Source organism: Zootoca vivipara, chromosome 4 (genome assembly GCF_965207765.1).
Source record: "Zootoca vivipara chromosome 4, rZooViv2.hap1.1, whole genome shotgun sequence".
NCBI lineage: Eukaryota > Metazoa > Chordata > Lepidosauria > Squamata > Lacertidae > Zootoca > Zootoca vivipara.
This window is the reverse complement of record NC_142587.1, coordinates 88286035-88296261: the sequence shown is the minus strand read 5'-3', so window position 1 is coordinate 88296261 and position 10227 is coordinate 88286035. Positions and strand designations below refer to the sequence as shown.

General features: G+C 45.3%; 1 protein-coding gene across 2 annotated transcripts; it reads left to right on the top strand.

The window, feature by feature from the left end:
• The first annotated feature begins 185 nt into the window (after window positions 1-185).
• On the top strand, window positions 186-8708 carry BKGD (beta-keto-L-gulonate decarboxylase). Of its 2 annotated transcripts, none has more exons than XM_035116293.3 (9): window positions 186-237; window positions 1500-1594; window positions 2051-2149; window positions 3429-3502; window positions 5277-5378; window positions 6438-6614; window positions 7086-7235; window positions 7910-8026; window positions 8323-8708. In XM_035116293.3, exons 2-9 carry the CDS (start codon window positions 1537-1539, stop codon window positions 8494-8496), a joined length of 951 nt encoding a protein of 316 aa, XP_034972184.1. In that variant the 5' UTR covers window positions 186-237; window positions 1500-1536; the 3' UTR covers window positions 8497-8708. The 2 variants fall into 2 exon arrangements, with proteins under 2 accessions (XP_034972184.1, XP_034972185.1); XM_035116294.3 differs by lacking the exon at window positions 186-237 and adding an exon at window positions 1256-1385.
• The last annotated feature ends 1519 nt before the right edge of the window (window positions 8709-10227 follow it).

Here is a 10227-nt window from a genome sequence, read left to right as displayed (position 1 = left end):
CCCCAGATCCCGCGAGAGTTTGATTTCGGCGCCGATGGGAGGAAGGGACCGGATGCGGTAGAAGGAGCAGCCTCGGGTCGCCATCTTGAGAGCGGCGACGGGCAGAAATGGGCGTGGCCGGGTGCGGCGCTCCAGCTGCGAGGTGATTGGGCGGTGGGCAGGTGACGCTACCCTACGAAAGAGGCAGTCAAAGAAAGGAACTTGAGACAGGAGCAGGGAGGTGAAGTTTGCATTCCCGTAAGTTAAAGCAGCCATGGGGCGGGGTGGGTGTGTATGCCAAGAATTGTTTGCATGGGTTGGGGGGATGCTTTGGGTGAATGCTGAAAGGCAATGTGTGTTTTGCTCAGAAGTACTAAGTTCATTGAGACTGCATGAGGAATTGGGCGTGGGCTTGTAATGCGAGGCTACAAACCCAGGCTCTTTGCTACCGTAACTATTGTTAGCATTGCTATTTATTAAACTTTTTGCCCAGCCAAGGTGCCTAGAGCGAGTTGCAGCCATGTAGACATGCAACATGGAACTGGGCTTAAGCAATTTGTTAATTGTTAATTTGGACTAGATGCCCCTTAGGATCCCTTCCAACTCTACAACGTTGTGGTTAACGTTGAAATCCCATTCACCCTTACCTGAGAGCAAACTCTGTTGAAAACAACGAGGGTTACTTCTGTGTAGACCTATGCAGGTTTGCACTGAGAAAGTCTTAAACTCAGAGGGACCAGGAGTTCTGAGCAAGCCTTAAGGTTGCAGTGCCGTGTTGCCTTGTTAATGGATAAGTGCAAACACACAATGTAAAACAACATAAGGCAGTTGTTGGGTGAGTGGCAGGGGCATCCAGGTGGGGATGTTGTCCCCTCCATCCCATGAACCACAATCCCTAGATTAGTCCTACGTTAATTGTGCTAATTTGTAGAATCTGAGACAAGACAAAATGTCTAGATGCTATCCTCCTCATTTTTGTGTGTCAGAAATTAGCCTACTGCCCCTATCCTTCCAGTGTGAGGCTAAGGCTGCAATCCTAATCCCATTTAGCTGGAAGTAAATCCCATTGAGTTTAATAGGCTATACTTCTGAGCAAAGCCGCAAATGGGAGAACATGATAGTGGTTTGTATAAATTAGCTGTTGGAAGAGGATGGTAATTTAGGTGCGAAATAAAAACCCAGCAATGTGTTGTCCTTTTTATTTGGTGTATGATTAATGGAGCAATGTCAGGCTGCTGAGTTTCGCAACCCTCTTAGTCAGAGAGAATGGAAAAACAGACATGTTGAAAGCTTGGGAAATGTGCAGCCATGAAAACAGGCTATTGGCACAGCTAGGTTTCTAGTTACTCAGGATGCAGCCTCACATAACATGATTGTTGCCTGCATCCCAAATAGTAACTGAAAAGGTATATTGTAAAAAGCCTGTGCAAACACGCATAGCTTGTATTTAATCACTAAACTTATGTGTTCATTAACAGACCGTGTAACCTGTTCTGGGGTGTACTCTGATCTCTCCACAGCTTAGCTGTTCAGTTTGCTTCACGAAATAAGAAAAAGATGGCCAATGTTGAGATGTTTGCTTTTCACGTACCTAGCCTGGAAGAACTTGTTGGAGGTGAGTAGATATGGCTCTTTGATGTTACAAAAATGTTGTGACGTACGAAATGGGAGGGGAAACCTCTGGAGTCTCCAGTGGAAGCGAGTTCCATGGTTTAACGATAAGCTGCATGAAGTGGTTTCTTTTCTCTGTCCTGCCTCTTCCAACATGCAGCTTCTTGGGGTGTCCAAGAGTTCTAGGGAGGGAGAAGAACTTTTATTTATCCACTAGTCCCATATCTATGCCTAATGAGAAGAGGCAAAAGCTAAGCTCTTTCCTACACTACTATTGCACCGCTCAGAAGGCGTTTGAATGCAGGGTGCACATTTTAATGCAATATCCTTGCCTTGCTGAGTTGGTGCTTTTGCACTTTGTCGTCTTGCTGAGTTGGTGCTTTTTGTTTTGTTTCATTGCAGAAAGCTTGTCCTAAGTATTTCTAAAGACAACAGTAATAATGCGCTCTTTACCTTTTAGTTTTGCAAAATGGACTGAAAGAAAACTTTGCAGATGTTCAGGTTTCTGTAGTGGACTGCCCTGATCTGACTAAAGAACCCTTCACATTTCCTGTTAAAGGTAATTAGTGAAATCTATGAAATGTCTATTTCACAGGAGACTTCTGTTCAAGGTGCCAGCCAGCCACGTCCTTTTCCAGGATACTCCATTGCGTTCCTCTTCTTCCCCTGCTCCCACTTGTGTCCCCTTACCCTCCTCAAAAAGTTAATCCTCATAGTTTTGCGCATACCTAGTCCCCCTCATGGGCGTAGCCAGGATTTATGTTGTGGGGACAGTACCTCAGTTAAGTAATTTTATTGTTTTCCTTGATCAAGGGAGGGCACCCATCGTCACCACTGGGATGTTTTTGAGTGTCCACACTTTTCTTGGGGGGGGGGGGTTCTTTTTTAAAAAGAAATAACTTCCAAAACCCTCCAGGATTCCTCTGAACCTGCTGATACCGTACTTCCAGGGATAGGGAACCTCAACCCCACCCAAAAAAAGTACTGGTCTACAACTCCCATAATTCCTGACCTTTGGGTGTTCTTGCTAGGGCTGATGGGAGTTGTAGTGTAACAACACCTTGAGAGCCGCAAGCTCCGCACTGACCTACATAATGACTCTCACAACCTGAAATGGGGGCGGTGGGGCTGTTGATATAACATAGGCAGGTCCTATGCTGCAAACCAGTCAAAAGTTCGAGATTCCTTTGGTTACCATTGTCTCAAAGTTGGGAGAAGATGGAGCCCTTAATGGCTATGCTTGAAGAAGAAAGCCTCTGCATTTTATACTAGTGATGTGTTTTCTCTACTAAACTAGGTCCAGCAGTTGCTGGCCAAATAATAATAATAATAATAAAATTTATTTGTATCCCGGCCAAAGCTGGGCTCAGAGTGGCTAACATCATATAAATAAGACAATATGCACAATACAATATACAATATGCAAATGAAATAACATTCAACATTCATTAAAATAATATAGAATAATATTAAATATCAGCACTTCAGAATTAAACAGAATTCCACTCCTAACAGTTACAATGAGTAATTTCTAAACTCCAATCAATAAAACACAGCAAACCACAGTATACAACCTAATACAATACAAAACGAGAAGCAGAGGCAGGAGGGAGGGAGGGGCAAGGCAGATAGAAAGAGGCCTTGCCTGAGAGTCTCTCCCTGGCAAGCAGAGCATAGAGGCAGCAACCTTCCCTATTATTTGCCCACCACTGGCTAGTGCAGATTCATAATGGCGCTAAATTGCTGATGGGGAGCATATTGCCCTCCAGATGTTCCTGGACTCCCCACCATTGGCCATAGTTTTCTGAAGAAACTAAACTCTTTTGGTCGCCTTACAGGCATTTGCGGCAAGCCTAGAATCGCCGACGTGGGCGGCGTCCCATACCTTTTGCCTCTTGTACAAAAAGAGAAGGTGAGTTGTTACTACCTGTGGCCACATAGTAGATCTGCCGGCAAACATGGGCTTGTATCTAATGTGAGTTGTACTCAAAGTTAGATCCGTTGAAATCCATGGATAATGACTAACTTAGGTCGATTAATTTCAGTGCGTGGCATCCCAACAAAGCAGACTTAAGCTGAGCAATGGAACCTCACCTTCCTCTCCTCTCCCTGTGTGCTTCCCATGCCCCCAGATCTGTTCTGGGGGTTCCCTGAACTCTCCAGAGCAGGGGTCGGCAAGGTTTACCTCGCCTGGTCACTCCTGCGGAGATCGCATCTGTGCAGGCGCAATTTTCAGTGCCACGGAAGCAAGTTCCTGCTCCGCGTTGTAATTATTTAGCGCAGCGCGTGGGGACTCGCCGAGCAGGCAGCTCGGTTTAGGGGCGGCTCGTGGGCCGCTTAAATGAGCCCTGCGATCCGCTGCTCCAGAGCATACAGGTGAAACTCGGGAAAATTAGAATATCGTCGAAAAGTGCATTTATTTCAGTAATGCAACTTAAAAGGTGAAACCAATATATGAGATAGATGCATGACATGCAAAGCAAGATATGTCAAGCCTTTATTTGTTGTAATTGTAATTATTTGTCGTTAGGCTGGCCAATTATAAATGGCATGTAGTTAATGAAGGTTGGCGGTTTGAATCCCCGCGACGGGGTGAGCTCCCGTTGCTCGGTCCCAGCTCCTGCCAAGTTAGCAGTTCGAAAGCACGTCAAAGTGCAAGTAGATAAATAGGTACCGCTACAGCGGGAAGGTAAACGGCTTTCCGTGTGCTGCTCTGGTTCGCCAGAAGCGGCTTTGTCATGCTCAGCCAATAAAGCGAGATGAGAGCCGCAACCCAAGAGTTGGTCACGACTGGACCTAATGGTCAGGGGTCCCCTTTACCTTTATCTTTTAATAGTGATGTTTATTTTTGTATTATTGTGACTATTTGTTTTATTACTGTGGAATTTCCAAAAGAAAGCATTTGTAAAAATAAAAATAAAAAATAATAAGTTGCATTACTGAAATAAATGCACTTTTGGGCGATATTCTAATTTTCTGAATTTCACCTGTATTTGGGAAGTGGGAGGGAGCATGGAGAGAGAGGGCAGGGCAGGGCAGGTAAGTTCCATTGGGAAAGGGGAAATGCTTGGGCTGGTGGATCTACTCTTACCTTCCAAGTCCCGGACTGCAGAATCCGGGACCGGCAGCCGTGTGACACCGGAAGTTGCGTCGACGTAACTTCCGGTGTCGCTTTGCCCTTCTATGGGCACCAAAAATGGCCGCCGGCGGCTTCTAAAGTCACTTGTACGCATGTCAGGAAGTGCGTCGATGCAACTTCCGGTGTCGCTCCGCCCATCTATGGGCACCAAAAATGGCCGACGATGACACCGGAAGTCGTGTCTATGCACTTCCGGACAAGCGTAGATGCGACTTTTGAAGCCGGCGGCGGCCATTTTTTGTGCCCATAGAAGGGCTAATCGGAAAGAAAAAAAATGGCCGCTGGCAGGAGAAAATAACGGAGAAAAACGGGAGACGAAGTGATACGGGGGACCACCGGGAAAAGGTAAGTAAAATCGGGGGTTTCCCGGAGAAAACGGGGTACTTGGCAGCTATGGATCTACTTCGTTAGATATGTCCAAGTGGGCTTACTCTTGAGTTGGTCCTTCTGTTATGCACCTTCAAAGCATGTCCCGGGCATAGCATGAAGATTTTACAATGGAGAACAGCAATTCTAGTGGAAAACCCAACACACCTTTCTTGTTTAGGTTTATGACCTGAACACAATTGCAAAGGAAATGCAGCTACCAGGAGCTTTCTTTCTTGGAGCCGGAGCGGCTTCCTCCAGGGTTGTCGGAGTCAATGCTGAGGTAGGTAAATATTAGCTCTTAACATGCATGCCAGACTCGATCAAGAGAGCTAGTGTAATGATTGAGAGGGCTCATCTGGAGCAGCCTGGGTTTAGGCTCCTGCTCAGGTGACCTTGGGTCAAGGCCAGGCTGCAGGTGACATTAAAAACGTGCCCTCCTATATTTCTTTAAACGAGCCGTATGTCGGCTGCTTAATAAAAGATAAACAAATCTCTAAGCAGCTTATGTGGAATTCTTTAAAATGCCTTGTAAACCGCTGAGAGACTACTGCGGTAAAGCGGTACATAAATTGTTTAAATAAAACCAACAAGCTTTAAAAGCAAATAGGCACAAATAGAGTAGGGTGGTCATATTTTTCAGTTTTGCCCAAAGTTTTTGAGCTATTTTTAAGGGAAATGACTAAAACACCACTGCCAACATGGGCTGCCATACGCCTGGATTTTCCCTGAATAATTTCCGCCCAGACACTACTCCCGACTGCAGTATTCTGTGTATGTCCGGGAAATTCTGGGCAAATGGCAACCATAAAATGGAGGGCACATGGTAAGCTTCCAAGGGTCTTATCCCCGACCTAGAAGTTAAGCCCCTTTGGGTACTTGCGCCATGTAAGTTGGTACAGCATTTCAACATAGAATGCTCAAAATCCAGTGGTAAACACCAAATCCTCTTGCTACATAGAGCTTCTTTCAGAAGAAAGGTTCCCTTCATTAACCGGACTCAAATCCTGGTTGCACACTACTTAATTTCAGTGGCACCTAGGCTGAAATCCCTATACCTGCTTATCAGCAGGTCAGCCCCACCTACCCACCTACCCTGAACTTGACATGACTTATTTCTGATTAGACACATATAGGACTGCACGGTTCAGGACCTCTGCCTTCCTCTGAACAGTACATTCTACATTTAAAGAGACCTTAACCTGGAGTGTCAGTGGGTGGTTCTTTTTATTGATTGTGATGCCCAATAAACAGAGCAGATCCATTTAGGAAAGTTAATTCTCTCTCTCTCTCTCTCTCTCTCTCTCTCTCTCTCTCTCTCTCTCTCTCTCTCTCTCTCTAGCTTATCCCTATCGTTCAAGCTAAAAACGAGGAAAAGCCAGCTATCAATCAGAGTTACTTGGCCAAGATTAACTCAGAAGATGGCGGGTGCTTGCTGGAACAGTACAGCTCCAAATATAAGGATTGTGAATTTGGGCTGTTGGCCAACTTGTATGCCAGCGAAGGTCTTCCTGGCAAGGTATGGTCTCATTGACTTTAATGCATACAGTCTTTGCATGTAGTTGAAGGTGGAGAGCACTTGCCTACGGTAGCGTGCTGGTTGTCCCAGATCCAATCCCCAACATCTCCAGGTACAGCTAGGAAAGACCCTACCTGAAACTCTGGAGAAGCCTGGTTTGTGGTGAATAGCCTCCACCATAAATTCATTTGAGTTGTGTTAAAGGAAACTCTTCTCTCTGAGGTTTCAGGCGAATGATAGCACTGCCCTGACAGAATTGCTGTGGGGGAGGTAGTGACAGCACTTGCTGTTTAGGAAAGAAGCCTTACGTAGCTATGAAGCCTTCTCACAATATTACTGAGAGCTATGCTGTATATTAAAATAAGCTGTGCTGCTTTTTTCAAAACAGGAATCGAAAGTTGCATAATCAACATTTTCGTGCCGATTAGTGCCCATAATATAAACACAGTTTCTCTCCTTTTTTTTTTAAAGGTCATTGAAGTGAAAGCAAATCGGAGAACTGGGGAGGAGAATTTCATATCCTGCATGAGGAAAGCCTTAGAAAAATATTACGGTGACAAACCAGTTGGCATGGGAGGTACATTCGTTATCCAGAAAGGAAAAGCAAAAATTCATATTATGGTAAGTAATAAATAATGGTTCTCTTCCCTTGTACAACTGCCATGATAAACAAGGTCTAGGTTTTTGCATAGGAGGAAAAAATGCATGTAGAAAATACTCTAAATTGCAAACTTGTGTTTGCTGTATGCAATTTGAACTTACAGCCGCTTGGTGAGTGTCTCAGGCGGCCAAACAAACCACAGTTAAGGAAGGGTGTTGGAGTCGCATGTTGAAATGGATCAAGGTTTGAAAGCCAACAACAAACCATGGCTTCAGACTGTGGTTTGTTGGCAATAAGCAACCCATAGTTCCTATGCAGGGTGGTCCTGTGTCCTACATTATAGCCCCCTATTTTCAAAGAGGTGTAAAAAGATAGTCGTCTTTTAAAAGTTGTCTTCTATTTGAAGGACTGTCCAGTTTAAGTCTGGTTTAAAGTGTTGTTGTTTTTATAAAAAAAACCTGTCTGGGGATTATTATTATTAGTAGTAGTAGTAGTAGTATTAGGAGAGAGAGCAGGGGTCTTGAAGTTGCTCATCAATCGTTTGCACCTGGAAAGAGAGGTAGGCCGGCTGGTCCCGTTCTTCCCCACTGTGCTGAGATGTAGGATATTTTTCTGATGGACATTACCAGGCTAACCTTTGCTCCGACATTCCCAACTTTTCCTTTCCTCAAATATAGTTGTGTTTTTCCTATAGCCCTCAGATTTTTCTGCCTGTCCTTTGAAAACCGATGAGGAAGTGAACAACTGGCTCAAGTTTTATGAAATGAAGGCTCCGCTAGTTTGCCAACCCGTTTTGGTTTCCCATGATCCAGTAAGTCACTTTATTGGTATTCGGCGTGGGTTCTCTTGGGGGGGGGAGAGAAATGTTGGCTTGTCTAACTACGTAGACATTACTGGTGGTCAGAACCAACCCCAGTGGGGGAGCATTCCAGCATATCGCTTTCTGTCTGCAATCTAAACTTGTTAGAGTGCAGCGATCGGCAGTGCTTCGTCTGTTTTCTGATTCTCTCTTCATAAATTCATTATAAGGAAGCATACAACGGAGGGCTGGGCCTGCGGCATGGCCTTGTCCCTGAGCTTGATTTTACTTCTTCCTGTATTCCCCAGGGCTTTGACCTGCGCCTCGAGCACACGCACTGCTTCAGCCACCACGGCGAGGGAGGCCACTACCACCAGGACACGACCCCGGAGACCATCGAGTACCTGGGGTATTTTGAACCTGCCGAGTTTCTCTTCCGAATTGACAAGCCCAAAGAGACGCACATGGTTGGCCGGGATTAAAGCGAGGCGGGGTCAGGTTGCAGCGGGAAGCCAGCTCAGCCAAGGAACAGAAAGTCTGGCCAATTGGTAGAAATCTGCCTTTAAACCGGAATGAAATGTCGGTCACAAGATGGACTCCAATAACCACAGGAAGATAGCACTTATTTTGCTTGTTATTTGGGCAGGGGCATATAATTAATGGGTGATTGGAAATACAGCTGAATTTAATCTGATGACAAGGAACACCTGGAGTCAATTACTTAAATTGCGGGGAGGGTTGTCTCTACCAGCTGTTTTCTCAACTTCCTACTTTCATTAATAACATTTTTTACAAACAGGCCACTGAGTGGAAGGTGAGGAGCTTTTGTTGTTGTTGTTTATTAAGTCCAGCTGCCACATACACATATAAAACATATATTGCCATTTTGTCCATGCCTGAAACACCCGAGAGGGTGGAGGGGAGAGAGATCGGGGGGGGGTTGTTTTCTGTAAGCCCTTCTCTGTTTTGGAGCCTGTCTGCCTCCTGCCCCAAGCCGCTTCAGGAAGGAGAGGGTGATAGCTTCTCTTGGAGCAAGCAGCACCTCCCAATGGACCAGTCTGGGCCTGAGGCTGCCGGTTGCCAAACCTCCCTTGCTTTAACACCAACAAATTCGAAAGTGCAAGGTTCCCTCATGATAGTCTCAGCCATATCCCTCAGTAACTCATCCCACGCCTACAAATTTGCTGCATAGGAATGATGTGACCATCCCCAAACAGGATTTGGATGCAGCAGAGAGAATACATGGATACACACCACTTTATTATTATTATTTGGGCAAGTCTCCAGCTTACAGCATAATCCTAACCGTCTACTTAAGCCCTCTTGAATTCAGTGGGGTTTACGCTACAAGTGATCGCCAAAGAAGAAAGAAGAAAAAGACATGGGACTCGTGTTGCTGCGTTAGCAAGGGAGCCAGAAGTTGTACTGGAGCACTGAATTTATCCTGTTTTCCTCCTGGCTTTAGGTTGCAACAAAACCACACGTCAATTGCCCATTTCACCCAAGGGTGCTTCATTTGGGTGTGGCGCTTTTTCTTAGCACTTCTTGTCCCAGGTGAAACATCTTAAAATTGCACTTGAATCTATTATTATTTTATCCCTTTTCTTCCAGGCAGGATAGGCAAACTCCCCCCCCCCAAATGCACATAAACTAAAAAGCTGGTTGGAAAGTGGCAGTTCTGAGTCATCTGCTGCACTCGGTTTGTTTAGACAATTTTCTCCTTGCAATTAGTGCAGCTTTATGACCGTAAAAGTTCTTGTTCGGTGTAGGATCCTCTGCTGTGCTAGTACAGTAACCCCCGATGGCACCTCAAAGACTGAAGCAAGTTATTTTTATGTTAGTTAAAGTGGAGTGGCTAAGCTTTTTTACTCCCTAGGTAGGAGCTGATTAGCAGTGCAAAGTGTGGCTACCCCACACACGTTTGCAGGGCACACAGAACCCCCCCCCCATGCAAAACAGCTGTTTCTGCTTATCAAATAATAATAATAAATTATTATTTATACCCCGCCCATCTGGCTGGGTTTCCCCAGCCACTCTGGGCGGCTTCCAACAGAAGTATTAAAATACAACAATCTATTAAATATTAAAAGCTTCCCTAAACAGGGCTGCCTTCAGATGTCCTCTAAAAGTCAGGTAGTTGTTTTTCTCTTTGACATCTGGTGGGAGGGTGTTGCACAGGGCGGGAGCCACTACTGAGAAGGCCCTCTGCCTGG

Excerpts from the sequence above, each read along its gene's own strand:
- BKGD (XM_035116293.3), top strand. The coding sequence starts at position 1,537 with ATGGCCAATGTTGAGATGTTTGCTTTTCACGTACCTAGCCTGGAAGAA. Across the intron at positions 3,503-5,276 it reads CTCTTGTACAAAAAGAGAAG|GTTTATGACCTGAACACAAT; the intron begins GTGAGTTGTTAC and ends TTTCTTGTTTAG. Across the intron at positions 6,615-7,085 it reads GCGAAGGTCTTCCTGGCAAG|GTCATTGAAGTGAAAGCAAA; the intron begins GTATGGTCTCAT and ends TTTTTTTTAAAG.